Source organism: Gymnoscopelus braueri (assembly GCF_963280865.1).
Source record: "Gymnoscopelus braueri genome assembly, chromosome: 22".
In the NCBI taxonomy this organism is placed as follows: Eukaryota; Metazoa; Chordata; class Actinopteri; order Myctophiformes; family Myctophidae; genus Gymnoscopelus; species Gymnoscopelus braueri.
Window position 1 is genome coordinate 4,459,208 of NC_137624.1, and position 17,626 is coordinate 4,476,833.

The 17,626-nt window shown below is 38.7% G+C and overlaps 1 protein-coding gene across 1 annotated transcript; it reads right to left on the reverse strand.

The window, feature by feature from the left end:
• Nucleotides 1–921: 921 nt before the first annotated feature.
• Nucleotides 922–5,268, reverse strand: LOC308078306 (galactose-specific lectin nattectin-like; the record flags this gene model as incomplete). The annotated part of the gene is made up of 7 exons (XM_080419424.1): nt 922–1,316; nt 1,854–1,965; nt 2,866–3,000; nt 3,233–3,342; nt 3,995–4,106; nt 4,234–4,315; nt 5,216–5,268. The coding sequence occupies 7 exons, from the start codon at nt 5,266–5,268 to the stop codon at nt 1,240–1,242; spliced, it is 681 nt and encodes a 226-aa protein (XP_080275550.1). The 3' UTR covers nt 922–1,239.
• Nucleotides 5,269–17,626: the final 12,358 nt, after the last annotated feature.

Sequence of the window (17,626 nt, forward strand, 5' to 3'; positions counted from 1 at the left end):
TATTTGTTAACATTTTTGCAAGCTGATATCTTTCACTCTACTACATTTAATATCAATTAGAAATATGTTTTTTCCACTATATTTCTAGGTAGTGACTTTTGGGACCCAAACTAATATATTGTATATTCATATAGAATACAATGTCCTATTTGTACCTATATGTACCTCATAATTTGTACTTTTGGATACTTTTCAAGTTTTCAGTTTACTTGAGTGTATACTTTGTCCACCACTGGTTGTGTGTACTACTATTTTTCATCATAGTAATATCATATAGTAGCTAGTGTCAAAAAGTGTGCTCCTCAGAGCACACTTTTGGTCTATGACCCTCTACAGATCTGGTCAATATAAATTACCATTGAGCAGATCTGTAGAGGGCGCAGTGGAGTAAATAAAATAGTTCCCGTTGGCTTACACATTTTATTTTCTGCTCCAAAAAATTCTGCCCTATTTTACAGAGAAGGTGGGGTGCTGAAAGGCTTCCCACCTCCAAGAATAGACTTTCAACAACACAAAACAGACTCTGTTTTGGTGAGTAGCAAAGTGGTTTTGTTGAGGAATGCACCTTTAAATGCATGTCCTCTTCCCAACTGAGGTGACTTTCGCTTCCCCCCTCCAACGCTGACCAGCGTGACTAAAGTGGAGTGATTAAGCGACTACAAAGGTATTTTATATTTTGGTGGGACCTTGCACCTTGAGACATGGAGGAGGGTCCATTTGGTTCCATATGTACAGTCTCCGAGTTATGGGGGTCTGTGGCCCAATGCATACCAAACAAGGGATTCTTGACTTTAAAAGCACTGGAATAGACCTTCTAGCAGAATCCAGTACAACAATGTACAGGACTTCAAAATTGTAGATTCACTATGAATGACTCAGCCTGAATTATTTCATGTATTTAAATGTTTTTTTTAATGATTTTATTGATGCAGGTAAAGACGTTCCAGTAAGCAGCTTACATCAAACCATTTGTTCCATTCACGTTCGTCTCATTATCACCACAAGACCAGATGTCGCTGTTAATGTCACCACAACATCTGTTAATGTCACTTGTCTCTTCATTCCTTCAGTAGGGTTACATGATAGCAAAGTAGTAGCAGTATATTGGACATGAGTATATTTTTAGATATAGGAGTCACACACACACGCGCACACACACGCACAAACACACAGACAGACGTGCAATAATGTGTAATAGTGTGTAATTGTGCGTGCATGTGTGTGTAATCTCCATGTTATTCACTGGGCTTCAGCTTGTTTTTTGCAGACGGAGGCACGTCTTGCCACACAAGCTTCATCGTCCCAAAGGTGGTCACCTGTTATATAAATGCAAAGATAAAGTTGAGCATTAAAATTGTTTACACACCACATTAAGTTATTATAATATATCTCTATTTCTCTATTATATTGAGTTGTTACTTAAAGGCGTTATTAGTGATATGATATGAGTGATATTTTGTTGAAAGGTTAAAGGTTAAGGTTGATGGGGTTGCCAAAAACATTCCCTCATAATATGGGGTCGTTGTATAAAAAAGTTTGAGAACCCCTGCTCTAAAGCAAATATTACCATCAGAATATAGAGCTATTCAACATGTATACAAAAAAGGATAAATATATATATATATATATATATATATATATATATATATATATATATATATATATATATATATATATATATATATATATATATATATAATATATATATATATGTATTTATTATTGTTATTATTGTTATTATTCGTATTATTATTATTATTATTATTATTATTATTATTATTATTATTATTATTATTATTATTATTATTTTTTTTTTTTTTTTTTTTTTTTTTATTCAGATTGTTGAGACTTACGTGACCAGTTCACAGCCATGCAGTGCTGTCTTCCTTGATAGTTGTTAGGTTCTCCCCTGGCCCAGTCAGTGAAGGTCATTGGGCGACCGTCACTCCACAGCCAAACACCCTCCTAGATGACAATATAATAATAATAATAAATCAATTCAATAGAACATGTCACCATTTAGAGTTCTCAACCGGCCTGAAACGTAAAAACATCCATGAATGGACCGTAAATATAAAGACTCACCAGTCATTACTAGGCTACTGCAAAGATCCAATCAGAACTTCAACAGTGCATGGTTTCCACATTGTAAAAAAGTGAACTTGAGCGAGCCCACTACTTATAATCCATTCATTCATCGGTTTGTTTTGCACAACAATCACGCACCTTTCTAGTCGTTATTATTATCAAAAGAATAATGACTCAAGTGAAGTAAAAGTAGTCTCATATGTAAAAGAATTAGAGTAGACACTTTCTTACTCTTGTAATAAAGTGTCTAGTGAAAAGTCTACTCACTGAGTTACTTCATAAGATCTGAGTTATTGTTTAAATAATCAGAATGTAATTGAAATTAGTAAAATATAAAGTTCTTGTCCAATAGAAGTAAACAAAATTGTCTTTCTGGGTGAATTAAAGGTAGGGTAAGTGATTTTCTTTGGCTAAAATAAGTGTCAAATAGCTCTATATTCAGCAAAATAAAAGCAAAAATTGAATTATTATTATATATTATTAAAAATATAAAAATATATAATAATAATTCAATTTTTGCTTTTACTCCATTACATTTCTAATAGTAAAAGTAAAAAATAAAATAAAAAAATAAGAAATCCTTCAGAAATACAGTATACTTCAAAACATTACTTAAGAAAATGCAACTGAGTAAATATAACTAATTAAGTCTCCCTCTGACAATGTCAGGACAATAGATACCATGTTGTGTTGTATAGTAGGTGTATGTTGACATTCAGGTATAGTATCGGTGTAATAGGAGGTAAAGTTTCATCAAACAGTGTATTGTTACTGTACCTTTGTTGCATCGTAGCCTCCAACCCACGTGAGAGGCCTTTTACCACTTGTGGAACGGATCAGGTCTTGAATGAATGTGAACTCTGCTTTGTTCTGTATGGATGCAAGGTTTCCCCCCTGAGACAAACACCTTTTCTACAGATCAGTATAAACAGAAGACAAGAATGACTATTAGTCAAATAGAATAAATAGATGGAGAGACAGACAGACAGACAGACTGACTGACTATCTGACTGACTGACTGACTGACTGACTGACTGACTGACTGACTGACTGACTGACTGACTGACTGACTGACTGACTGACTGACTGACTGACTGACTGACAGTTTCATGTATTTCAGAATATGTTTGTTCATTCTTATTACCTCTGCATCAGCCCAAGCCATCGTAGTTCTTTCAAATTTGTAACAGTTACCAAACAAGTCATTCCATCCATTTGGGCATCTTGCCCATCTCTTAACGACCACATGCTCTCCTGAAAAGACAACGGACACTTGAAGTCAACTGTTTGAAAGCAGCAACAACAACAACAACAGCAACAATAGCAATTAATTCCTAGTCCATAAATGCATTTCCACACACTGTCAATGACTACATATCCCATAGAACCACGGTATTGCATATCACGGTATATTGCATACTGTATACCGCGTTGCCACCCATCCGAGCTATGGGACCGTAACCGTGACTACATGATCTATGGCGTTGCCATCCATCCGATCTATTCTCACTACAGATCCTGTGGTGAAAATGCTGGGGTGAAAATGCTAATAAACAACATAATAAATATGGGGAAAAGTTACAAATAAACGTCCTCACTCCATGATATGCCAATGATCAGCACCCATGTGCAAGTTCAGATAGTTTGGTCAACCTATCTGAGTAGAAAAATGGATGACAACGAACGGATGGATGGCCCTTGCTCTCTCGCTCTCTCTCTCTCTCTCTCTCTCTCACACACACACACACACACACACACACACACACACACACACACACACACACACACACACACACACACACACACACACACACACACACACACACACACACACACACACACACACACACACACACACACACACACATACACATACACATACACACACACACACACACACACACACCTGCAGCAGGAGCAGCAGCAGTCAGAGCCATCACAGCACCTAGAAGTAGAGACACGCTCAGCACCCTCTTGTTCATGATGATGATGAAGATGACGAAGAAGAAGATGATTTCCTTCAGTAAAAGAAACAGACATGTTAGAGATACTTTTGAAAGTCAGAGGAGAGGAGAGGAGAGGAGAGGAGAGGAGAGGAGAGGAGAGGAGAGGAGAGGAGAGGAGAGGAGAGGAGAGGAGTCAAACCTTCAGTAGAATGATGTGTTGTGGTTCTTCCTGTGTTGAAGTGTTGAATATCAGAAACAGCAGCTCTTGTTGCTTATATACACTTCATGTGGGTGTGAAATTGGACACACTTTCACAAGATCAGAATACAGAGGGAATGCAGATGAGCAGGACATGTCAATTATATCCCTGGTGATTCTAACCATGAGAACATTTGGCATGCGTGACTTAAAACCTGCCAAGAGTTTATATGCAAAACCTACTTATTATCTTGATGGAAAACCCCACTCTGCCATTAGTTCCTTGTCACCATTATGGAACATTATGGAGTTGGAGGGAGTTATGTTTTTAAGTCAGTGAATAAAGAGTATGATGTGGACTGGATATAAACATAAACCTTGGTTCCATGACTGGATCTGATTATGCTGTAGTAAGTTTAGTAGAATGTGTTTTACATTTTCATGACAATCATATTTCTCTTAATGTGATGGCCATATAGTTTGGAATTTATTTTGATAGCATTTAACCACTCAAGTCCTGTATACCTTTGTCTATGATGAATAATGAAAAGGCCAATCTACGTACAAGCTCATGAGTCCTGTAGATTGACTTGTTTAACTTTTTGAATGAAAAGAAAATAATATTATTAAATGTTTTTTTCAAACAGTGGTGCCGTGAAACAAGGTGTGCTCGCCAAGGACAAAATGCCTGCAAAAAGTATTTTTGTGTTGTTGTTGTTGTTGTTGTTGTTGTTGTTGTTGTTGTTGTTGTTGTTGTTGTTGTTGTATTGCAGTAGTAATGTGTGGTTGTCACAAAATCCCAGGTACACCTGGTCTTGTAAATGTAAAATGGTGCAAAAATGATCCAAAGTGCTTTACATTAATCCATTCACACACTGAAGGCAGAGGAAACCACGAAAGGCACCAAACTGCTCATCTGGAGCAGTTAGGGGTTCAGTGCCTTGCTCAAGGACGCTTCGACACTAACACAGGGGGAATCATACCGTGATCGTTCCGGGTTCTCAAGCGGCCACTCTACCCCCTGAGCCACTCCCATCCCCGACTTATGTCGCGACACACCATGGGAACCACTGCTCTATACCAAACGTACTTTGTTCTATTCTATGGGCACACCTTAAACCTATCATTAGGCATTGAAAAATAAAAGCGAAATAAAAGCATTTTAAATTATTTTAAAAAATTGTGAAAAGAACGCGTTCCATCCTCCTCTCCTCTCCTCTCCTCTCCTCTGCTCTCCTCTCCTCTCCTCCCCTCTCCTCTCCTCTCCTCTCCTCTCCTCTCCTCTCCTCTCCTCTCCTCTCCTCTCCTCTCTTCTCCTCTCCGCACACAAACAGGCCTGCACAATCACGCACACTACTATGTGTCTGCATTATGAGCAAATGTGCAGTGTGCTGTAGCGATATACCATATCGTGCTGCCGTTTGCCGACCATGTGGCAGGCAGCCCCCTATTCTGATGGCAGACCATTGAAGAACGTTTGTGCCAAGTTTGGTGCGAATTGCAGCAACAGGAAAATTAGGGAAAATCTCAAAATGTCAATACAGTAATGCATTGATATTAAAAATAAATTGAACTTTGTAATATGTACTTTTGAACACTTACAGAAAGTTTAAAAGCTGGTACTTTTGAACACTTTTTTTTCAAAAGGTTAAAGCTCTATTATTCTGATAGTAATCATTGCTAAATAGTGTTCAGTAACAGGGGTCTTCAGGTAGGTGACAAAATTCCAGCCAATCAGGAGAGTGTACCCATTTATCAGCATTTAAAAAAAATAGTATTCCAGTTCCATTGAATCTGGAACTGCTAATTTTTTTTGTGTCATCAATTCCAATTTCACTTGTTTAATCTGTATCCTGTCTGAGTTCTCTGTCCTGATTGGATGAAATTGGCATCCCGACCGGAAAATGTATTTTCTATTTAATGAAGAGCTGGAGAGACATGGAGACTCCTGTATGAACAAACACTCTATAGCAATGACAATGTAATAAAATAAATGATTAATAATTTGGGGTATTTCATTGCAGGACAAAAGTTTAACACAAAACATATGTCCGTCAAAAGCAGAGAAAATAGCTGATCTAGAAGCTCACAACACGCCTCATCAAAATGTTTTGTTACTAGGTAACAAAGGAACTAAAAGAATGGGGGTTTAAATGTGAAAATACCAAAATACCAACAAGGAAATAAGTCCAGGTTTTGCATAATATACAATCAGCTCCTGGAAGGTTTTCAAATATGTCAAATGTCTACAAAGCTTGTAGATCGGCTATTTTTGCTACTTTTGTGTGACAGAAAGTATGGCATTAATTTACAAAAAAAAATATATATACGGAGATAGGAGCTTTCTGCCCAACAGTATATGCAATGTGGCCCTCGGAGTGAGTGTTGAAATATAGTGGCCCTCTCTATCATCAAAGTTGCCCACCCCTGCATTAAACTATTGTGACACTGCATTCAATTAAAATCCTGGCATTCATTCATTAATCACTCATCATGTACAAATCTTTTTTGTCTCGAGTTTCCTTGTTCCAGTGTTCCATTGGCATTTTATCCTTAACGTATCTGTGAGAAGCATTTGACATGTAATTATTACGTCTAATAAATCAAATCAAATCAAATGTTGCTTGTAGTGTGTGTCTTTGTTTCCATCGTTACACTCACATGCCTTGGACTTCCTCATCAACAGAGAATGCCTGATCACCTTAATGGAATCCACAACTACAGTATAGAAGCTACCTTGCCAAATCAAACAAATGGTTTAGCTTGTAGAACTTGATCTCCTCCTGTCCTCAAGACAAGTAACACTGTCCTTTGAAAAGCCAGCAATCTCTATAATAGCAATATGATGTGTAATACGCACCCACTCACCTTTGCAGCTAAGCAGCCCTTTTGCGATGGAAGCACTGTCTGGCCTACTGATGAGACGCAATTATTATTATCCAAAAATAATTTGGATTTTCATTTGGGGTGGTTAAGTGGCTCAGTAGTTAATGCACACATATTTGTGTACACACATGTCACATGAAATCATTGTGTGTGTGTGTGTGTGTATGTGTGCGTGCGTGCGTCCATCTGGTACCCCAATAAACATGACTCTTACTGCCTACACCATGGACAGTATCAGACCATAGAGTCCATGGCCCATAAATTAAACGGTTGTAATGTTTACAAAGGACTGTACATAGCAAGGCATGACAGAATTGTTGACATTATTACCAAAGATGTGTCACCCATGTTTGATTCCTCTGTTGTGTTTTACAAAAACTCTGTGCATGAAAAGAGGCATTAATGGGCAACTTTGGGCAATTGCAGTTGATCAGTAAACCCGCAGTTTGCTGGTGTTTTTGCACGTCATTGGAAATTTACAGTTGAAAATGTTTACTGTGAAATTTGTCTATATACATTTGGAAATCAGTGATTTACCGTTCCTCTGCCAGACAAAGACCCAGCAGGAGACTGGCCATTTCCTTTGACATTCAAATTCACTCTTTGTTTAAAGAGGGGGTCTCTCTCTCCCTCTCCCTCTCCCTCTCTCCATTGCCAAAGCAAAAATGGAACAAAACAAAAATATAAATTTCTATATTTTTGTTAAGGGCTTAAAAAAGGGCTTAATTTGGCAATGACGGCTAATTAGAAACAGTTGTATGATACAAAACAAGTCTTTATTTTGATTTGAACTAGAGAAAAATAAGACAATACAGTATAGTGCAGTACAGTATAGTACAGGAATGACATGCATACTTACTGGAACCTCATTTAGTCTAAATCTCAACCACTGTGCATAGTGGTATAACTACTGACACTTTCTCTTTGGTCTGGCTTAACTGCACAGTTGTGGCACTGTAAACACATCTGTTTGCAATTCTTGCAATGGGTAGAAATGACGGTGCACTATCTGTCTGTGTGCCTTGCAAATCCCATATCTCTACAGGCTTCCCAAAGAAATATCTGTCTGGATGAGGATGTAGCCACTTTACCTTTGCAACAACATGCTGATGAGTAGAAGCCTGTGACTTAACATTGACTATCAGAAACCTTTTCACAATCCCAGGGCGCAACTCAGCAGTTGGGTCCAACAGTGGTACCTCAAAGCTTGAGTTGCTAGAACACCACTTGGCAGAAATGCATGCAGACATGTCAGCCCTGCTATTAACAGAAAATGTCACTCCAAGGCTTCTAACTCTAGTGCACATCTGTACCAAACTACCTACATGTGAGACTAAACTGTGACTCTCTCTCTCTCTCTCTCTCTTTAAACAATCTAAATCTACAAAGTCATTTAACTATGGTCTTTTGAAAAGATCACATTGCAACGCTTAGTGAGCTAAAAAACTAAAGTTTTCAATTGATTGCAATGTAGTAAAAAGTGAATAAGAACATTTCCCATATCTGTTCACATCAAACAAATTTCTAAATGCCAAAGCTATTCGCTGCCTGCTTGTTCAGGGGATACATTGAATCTTGGCCATCAGGTCAGAATTTGTGTCAGATCCTATCTAGGTGAGACACGACCTTTGACACGATCCAAATGTCTCAATAGAAGAGCAGGGAGACAACATTCGACCACCCCAATGGTATAAGTTATATTGTATGAACATACTCTACCATACAGATTGGACCTTACATAAAAAAAAGTGACATGTGCCACTTTAAGTCAAAGCATATCAGTATACTCCTGGTCAAATCCACACTAAATCTGTGGCAAAAATAGCCAGTGTTCAAGATCACAATTAACGCATTGCAAACGCCCTACTTCTTCATACTACAGCGTCACACAAAAGCATCAAATGCTACTTTTGTTATTTTTTAAATAGAATCCTGAAAACTAACTGTTTTGGACACAAGTTTTTCAGAAAAACCCAATGCCCAGCCTGCAGGACCTGTGGGAAGACACTCAAAGACAGACAGGGGAGTAGGCTAAGCGAGCTTGCTTGAGGTGTGAAGGGGGATGGTGTGTGTGTGTGTGTGTGTGTGTGTGTGTGTGTGTGTGTGTGTGTGTGTGTGTGTGTGTGTGTGTGTGTGTGTGTGTGTGTGTGTGTGTGTGTGTGTGTGTGTGTGTGTGACAGAGAGAGAGAGACGGGTGATCATTTAGAAAGTCGAATATTTACAGCAGCACAGGTTATGTTGATAAAGGCTGGTGATGTTTGCTTTTATGCATTATTACACACTTAACTTAAGACAGGCAAGCCCATTGTATTTAGTATTCAGTTAGTATTTTATTGTTATTTATTTATCGTTTATTTGGTCAGGCATTTCTTAGGACGGCTAAAGGTCCTTATTTGGGCCCTTCCAGGACCCCATTGAGTCCCTTTGTTCACCAAATTCAAATCAGGAAAGGAGCCAAGCAGAGAGGAGTGAAAACTAAGAAAGTAAGTGGATTTACATGCTGTAGGCTACAGATCTCTTTAAAATGTAGATTATTGTGCATTCCTCTGTTTGATTTTGATTGAATACTTTATTAGCAGTTTGCTAAAAAAGCAAAGTAGCCTACAGTTCAATACAAGGTCTGCTTAGAGGATTTTAAACCCCAAAAAGCCTATGGCTTGTTTACATCAAGCTAAACACAAGCTAAACTTTATTTTCATGCTGTTTTATGCTGCTCAGTTTGGGTATTCTTCTTGCTTGTCTTGGTTGAATTATTATAGTATGCTAGCTAAGCTATTAGCTGAAACTTTTACATGTGCTACAACATATTTATTGATTTGTTTTATTTTATCAAGTAGGTAATTATGTTAGCCTTTCACATACAGTTCAAAAGCTTAAATGCTAGGTTTTGATGGAGGCTTTGAACAGTTCGGGGGTGGGGTGGAGGCGTCTGCACTCTGAAAATAAAAAAATAAAATAATATACATGTGATCAGTGATGTAAAGTAACTAAGTACCTTGACTCAAGTACTGTACTTCAGTAAAATGTTGAGGTATTTTTACTTTACTGGAGTAGTTCCAATTTTCAATACTTACTTCTAACCCACTACATCTCAGAGTCAAATATTGTACTTTTACTCTACTATTATTTGAAAACTTACTATAAACTCTACTATAAATTATTACATTATAAAACATACATTAACCACTTCAGCCCTATTTTATACATAGGCTATTTGAAAATAGCAGATCTACAAGCTCACAACGCATTGTGAGCTTGTAGATCTGCTATTTTCATTTTACTTAAGTAAAATATCTGAGTACTTCTTCCACCACTGCCGGTGATAAGCTTAGACTTTTACAGGGGTCAGTCACCTGTAGGTTCTCTTTTAGAGCGGTTTTGAATAGATATGGAATTGTGTTTTTTGTGTAGATAAACAACTAAATAAATCCTAATTGTATTTTCCTTGTATTTTCACCATCGTCTGGACCAGCCAGAGAATGCTGACCAGAAGATGATGATGAATGCCGCAATGAAGAGCTGACAGAGAAGATTGAGGGTAAGTTATATGGAACTGTTTGTAAGATGTTTTTTGTTTTACATTATGTGTTCCTGTAATAATGGTAATTTATTACATAATTTAATTGCTATTCTATTCTATATTTTACAGTTGATGACCACCAGGACTGCATGTCTGGAGACTGATGGAGAAAGGGTAGTGTGGCAGCATGAACTAATGTCAGATGAAGAGGACGGCATCGTAGATGGACGGGCGGTGTGGATTGTTTCATCTCCACCCGAGAGAGATGAGGAGCTTTCTGCTTTATGCCAGGTGCTTCAGGAGAGGAAAGACAACCGAAGAGATCCGCGTTCCCTTCATCACCCCCGCGTGCAGCGAGACACACTGGGACAGAACAGCTCCTTTTTAGCTCTCTTACACAGTAACTGTTAAGGTGTTCAGTTTGGTGGAGGGACTCCAAAGAGAAGCAGAGAGGCCGTTCAGCGAGACACTGCATGAGAGACAGAACTACAATTTCTTTTTGTTATTATTGTCCCCTTTGTGGGAGTTTTGTACAACTTCTGGGGGTCCCTGGAAAAAAACATTTTGAGATGGGGATTTTTTTTTACTGTTTTATATTTGTAGAATCCCTACAAACTGAAGATTGTAGAAGATCTACAATCTCACAGCGTGGCACTCAGTGCCACACTATGAGCTTGTAGATCTGCTATTTTTGAATAGCCAAAGTATAAAATAATGGTTAGTGATTACACTGATGCGTTCAAAGATTTTTCCAAATAAATAGCAGATCTACAAGCTCACAGCGCTGCACTCAGTACCACGCTATGAGCTTGTAGATCTGCTATTTTTGAATAGCCAAAGTATACTGTATACTGTTTTTATTTATCAATAAACACAATATACCTGACTGAGATTGTTGCCTATTTGTTTTCAGAATTATGTGTGTGTGTGTGGTATATAACTAACTAAATACATAAATAAATAAAAATATATATATACATAAATAAATATATATATAAATAAAAAAAGGGGGGGGGGCACCACCCCCCCCTAGATCCCTAGGAGGGGGGTCACCTTGTGAGCCCCCCCCCCCCCCTCACAATGTGACCCCCAAAATAAGGGATGCCCACCTAGGTCACAGCCAATTATAGGTGGCTTATTGCACATGCTAAGTATCATTCGAGATAGGGAGGAGGGGGGCCCCAAATTGTGGAAATCCAGGTTAGGGCTGAAGGTGTGATTTTCTGGCAGCAGCCCCAGCAGGGGGTCACGCATACTTAATTTGGTACGATACCAGTCTTTACTGACTCAGAAAACTTTGAGTTTTCCGAGTGGTTTAGCTCATGTAAATACAGGAATTTTCACTGAATTTACATCTAATTTTCATCTGTTTTCATAGCCGGAAACCTTGTTTTTTGCGCAGTTACTACTGCAAAATTTGTGTTGTTGTTGTTGTTGTATTGCAGTAGTAATGTGTGGTTGTCACAAAATCCCAGGTACACCTGGTCATGTAAATGTAAAATGGTGCAAAAATGATCCAAAGTGCTTTACATTAATCCATTCACACACTGAAGGCAGAGGAAACCACGCAAGGCACCAAACTGCTCATCAGGAGCAGTTAGGGGTTCAGTGCCTTGCTCAAGGACGCTTCGACACTAACACAGGGGGAATCATACCGTGATCGTTCCGGGTTCTCAAGCGGCCACTCTACCCCCTGAGCCACTCCCATCCCCGACTTATGTCGCGACACACCATGGGAACCACTGCTCTATACCAAACGTACTTTGTTCTATTCCATGGGCACACCTTATACCTATCATTAGGCATTGAAAATAAAAGCGAAATAAAAGCATTTTAAATTATTTTTAAAAATTGTGAAAAGAACGCGTTCCATCCTCCTCTCCTCTCCTCTCCTCTCCTCTCCTCTCTTCTCCTCTCCACACACAAACAGGCCTGCACAATCACGCACACTACTTTGTGTCTGCATTATGAAAAAATGTGCAGTGTGCTGTAGCGATATACCATACAGCCTGTGTGCTGTTTGCCGACCATGTGGCAGGCAGCCCCCTATTCTGATGGCAGACCATTGAAGAACGTTTGTGCCAAGTTTGGTGCGAATTGCAGCAACAGGAAAATTAGGGAAAATCTCAAAATGTCAATACAGTAATGTATTGATATTAAAAATAAATTGAACTTTGTAATATGTACTTTTGAACACTTACAGAAAGTTTAAAAGCTGGTACTTTTGAACACTTTTTTTTCAAAAGGTTAAAGCTCTATTATTCTGATAGTAATCATTGCTAAATAGTGTTCAGTAACAGGGGTCTTCAGGTAGGTGACAAAATTCCAGCCAATCAGGAGAGTGTACCCATTTATCAGCATTTAAAAAAAATAGTATTCCAGTTCCATTGAATCTGGAACTGCTAATTTTTTTTGTGTCATCAATTCCAATTTCACTTGTTTAGTCTGTATCCTGTCTGAGTTCTCTGTCCTGATTGGATGAAATTGGCATCCCGACCGGAAAATGTATTTTCTATTTAATAAAGAGATGGAGAGACATGGAGACTCCTGTTACTGAACAAACACTCTATAGCAATGACAATGTAATAAAATAAATGATTAATAATTTGGGGTATTTCATTGCAGGACAAAAGTTTAACACAAAACATATGTCCGTCAAAAGCAGAGAAAATAGCCGATCTAGAAGCTCACAACACGTCTCATCAAAATGTTTTGTTACTAGGTAACAAAGGAACTAAAATAATGGGGGTTTAAATGTGAAAATACCAACAAGGAAATAAGTCCAGGTTTTGCATAATATACAATCAGCTCCTGGAAGGTTTTCAAATATGTCAAATGTTATCACACGTCGCACTGCGACACATTTTGAGCTTGTAGATCGGCTATTTTTGCTACTTTTGTGTGACAGAAAGTATGGCATTAATTTACAAAAAAATATATACGGAGATAAGAGCTTTCCCAACAGTATATGCAATGTGGCCCTCGGAGTGAGTGTTGAAATATAGTGGCCCTCTCTATCATCAAAGTTGCCCACCCCTGCATTAAACTATTGTGACACTGCATTCATTTAAAATCCTGGCATTCATTCATTAATCACTCATCATGTACAAATCTTTTTTGTCTCGAGTTTCCTTGTTCCAGTGTTCCATTGGCATTTTATCCTTAACGTTTCTGTGAGAAGCATTTGACATGTAATTATTACGTCTAATAAATCAAATCAAATCAAATGTTGCTTGTAGTGTGTGTCTTTGTTTCCATCGTTACACTCACATGCCTTGGACTTCCTCATCAACAGAGAATGCCTGATCACCTTAATGGAATCCACAACTACAGTATAGAAGCTACCTTGCCAAATCAAACAAATGGTTTAGCTTGTAGAACTTGATCTCCTTCTGTCCTCAAGACAAGTAACACTGTCCTTTGAAAAGCCAGCAATCTCTATAATAGCAATATGATGTGTAATACGCACCCACTCACCTTTGCAGAAGCAGCCCTTTTGCGATGGAAACACTGTCTGTAGGCCTACTGATGAGACGCAATTATTATTATCCAAAAATAATTTGGATTTTCATTTGGGGTGGTTAAGTGGCTCAGTAGTTAATGCACACATATTTGTGTACACACATGTCACATGAAATCATTGTGTGTGTGTGTGTGTGTGTGTGTGCGTGCGTGCGTGCGTGCGTCCATCTGGTACCCCAATAGAGCACCGAAGTCCTGACGTGACTCGTTCATCCCCAGGTTTGCGGAAGTAATTTCTCTATGGAGAATAACATTGGGTCATCTTAGAATCGTCTCATATAAGAATTGTGGTCCAAAAATAAACACCGCGTGTCGGCGTTATTGTCAGGGAGGGGGTTCTGTATCGTTTATGATAGTCAGTCACTTATATTTGATACAGTCTGTTTCTGGCGAAAATGTAACTAATTTGGCGGAAGTAACATTAGCGTTTTTTCACCGTCAGTTGATGCTTCATATCCATAAGAGTCAACACGCCGGGGTCATTTGTTTATTTTTGGAACACAGTTCTTATTTGACGCGATATTAAATACGTCTATGGGATTCAGAACGGGGGTGGAAAACTGCGAACCAGGTAGACAAACAAAGGATGTGTAAATGACGTCAGACTTCGGCGGTCTATAAACATGACTCTTACTGCCTACACCATGGACAGTATCAGACCATAGAGTCCATGGCCCATATATTAAACGGTTGTAATGTTTACAGAGGACTGTACATAGCAAGGCATGACAGAATTGTTGACATTATTACCAAAGATGTGTCACCCATGTTTGATTCCTCTGTTGTGTTTTACAGAAACTCCCTGCGTGCGTGCGTGCGTGCGTGTGTGTGTGACTCCCATATCTAGCCTACAGTATGACCTGCAAAGCCAAAGTGAAAATAATCAAACTGATCAAACGTCTTTAAAGGGATAGTTCACCCCCAAAAATACTTTTTTCCTATGGATTAGTCACCCCATGACCGGCAGCGGTTCCGGTAGGAGACACAAAGAGTCTCCTTTGTGTCTCCTACCGTCTACTGGTCATCAAATTATTGGTTTAGGAATGCGACAAAAACTAAAAAATATCCATGAATTCAAGTCTCCATGGGGTGACTAATCCATAGAAAAAAAGTATTTTTGTGGGTGAACTATCCCTTTAAAGTGTTCAAATTTTTCAGTCAAAAAGATTATCAGTTTATCAGTGATATTGCAATAATTGTACATCTGTTCATGAGGTAATTGTTTATCCCCCAAAATCAAGACTGATTTGAGCTTTGAGAAAAATTCATAAGTCATATTGTGCCCAAAAATGCAGTTACTTTGGCACTTTGGCTTTTTAGGAATGAAGAGACAAGTGACATTAACAGCAGATGGACAGTGACTCTCTGGTGTTGTGGTGATAATGAGAGGAACATGGATGGAATAGATGGCTGGATTTAAGCAGCACAGAACTAGCTTTAATGTAGCCTACTTGCATCAATGAAAGAACAAATAAATCATCGCTGAGATATAATTCAGTCTGAGTCATTCAGAGCGGACCTCTGCTTTTATGCTGGTCCACTGTCATGTCCACCTACAACAACATTTTTAAGGCACAATGCACATTTTCACACGAGGCACGGCAGCGTAACTTTTCATGGGAAAACACCGGGAAAACACCACCAAGGTAATAAGTCAAGGTTTAGCATACAGTAAGCCTATAAGCTCTTGGAAGGTTTTCAAATATGTCAGATGTCATCATGGTTCGAAACACGAGGGAGAACATTGAACATGCACATTTCCTGCTCATCTGCATTCTCTCTGCATCTTGATTAAAGTCCAAACATTTCCACACCCACATAAAGGCCCTCATTTATCAAAGTGGTGTAGACCAAATAATGGGCGGCGAGATCAGAGCAATTTTCGGCATTTATCAATCTATCGTGACTTTGACATCAGCGTACGGTTCGCTCAGATCAAACGTCAGGTCTGACGGACTTTGGCTGCACCTGTTGGTTCCATCGTAGACCTGCGGAGCAGCATTGTCTGACCGACTGATAGGCATCTGGACACATATATCCACTCCAAAATGTCTAACACACTAATAATCCCTGTGAAAATATAATATTTTATAAAGACATAGGCTACATCATGGACACACATGTACGCCTTTTTTATTTCTAAGTGACAATGACAAGCAATTAAAATCTAACATAATTTGCAAGTTTACAAGTTAGGTGCTTAATCATTCACTAATTTAAACAAACTACTTTAACAGTCATTCAGACAATTCAGACAAGAGTGCAGATCTGGCTGCATTGGCTATTTGAAAACGGCAGATCTACAAGCTCACAACGCGTGCGTTGTGAGTTTATAGATCTGCTATTTTCAAAATATACAAGCGCTGGGTTAAGGATATAAACCCGCCAGGCTAGTTATTGTATTGTGTTGTGTTGTATAATTGTGATCTGGATGTCCCTGAGTCTGAAATAAAGATTTAATTGAATTGATATCTCTCATTAACGTGGCATCACGGCAGCGCGGGATTCACAGGGAATACATGATTGCTTTATTTTAGTGTAAGTAGAACACACTGCACAAGGCGCTTGGTAATGGGTTAAATTAATATATAAACGTATTCCATTCATGAAGATGTGACTGGTGTCATTCATGTGCTACTTGACAAAGATTGTACCGTCACAGAATACATGGTAATCCCACTGGCAAAGACTGCTGTTTCCACAGTGTTCCAAAATGCACACGCAGGTTGGGCTGGAAAGTAGTGCGCGCGCGCGTGGGTGTGCGTGTGCAATTAATGTTTTACAGTGTGTGTGTCCTCTTTGGCCCTAGGTGGTGCTTCAAATCATAAGCCAGATCATATAGGCCTACAACTAAGAAGATTAAAATAGAAGGTGAGTCTGAGAATGGAGAAACAGGAATTGAGTCAGGACAATGAATGCCACCGCTGGCAGCTCAGGAGGGCCTGTAAAAGGAAGTGTGACCATGAAAGGGTGAGTCTTTGTTTTCTGTCTGTACAAAATATTATACAGTGTATGTCAGTGAGGTAACTTCCTGTTTGTGTATAATTAATATTTGTGATTGTGACAGCCGAACAGGTGGAGGAAGAGGTGATTCTCTATTTTTTTTTATCTCTGCATGTGGGGCTGGCACTGGGTTGTGCAACCACTTGGTAGCCTTGCTGTACCAGGCAGCCCATTATTCAGAGAGTGGCATGTGTTATGGCCTGGCTCTAGGCCACAACAAATAAAGGGGAAATGAGAGAGAGTTTTAACAACAAAAAAAAAGTTTTTATTTACAAAAATCATAATAATAATGATAATGATAAGAAACATGCAACCAAAAAAAAAGGGAAATACATAATTTTGGGTGGTCCTTCACAGGAAAAGGTTTGAGAACCACTGATATATAGCATTTTCAAAAAACTGTCAGGATTTAGAAGACATTTGTAGAATCCCCGGGAGCAAAGATTTGAGTTACAAATGTTTG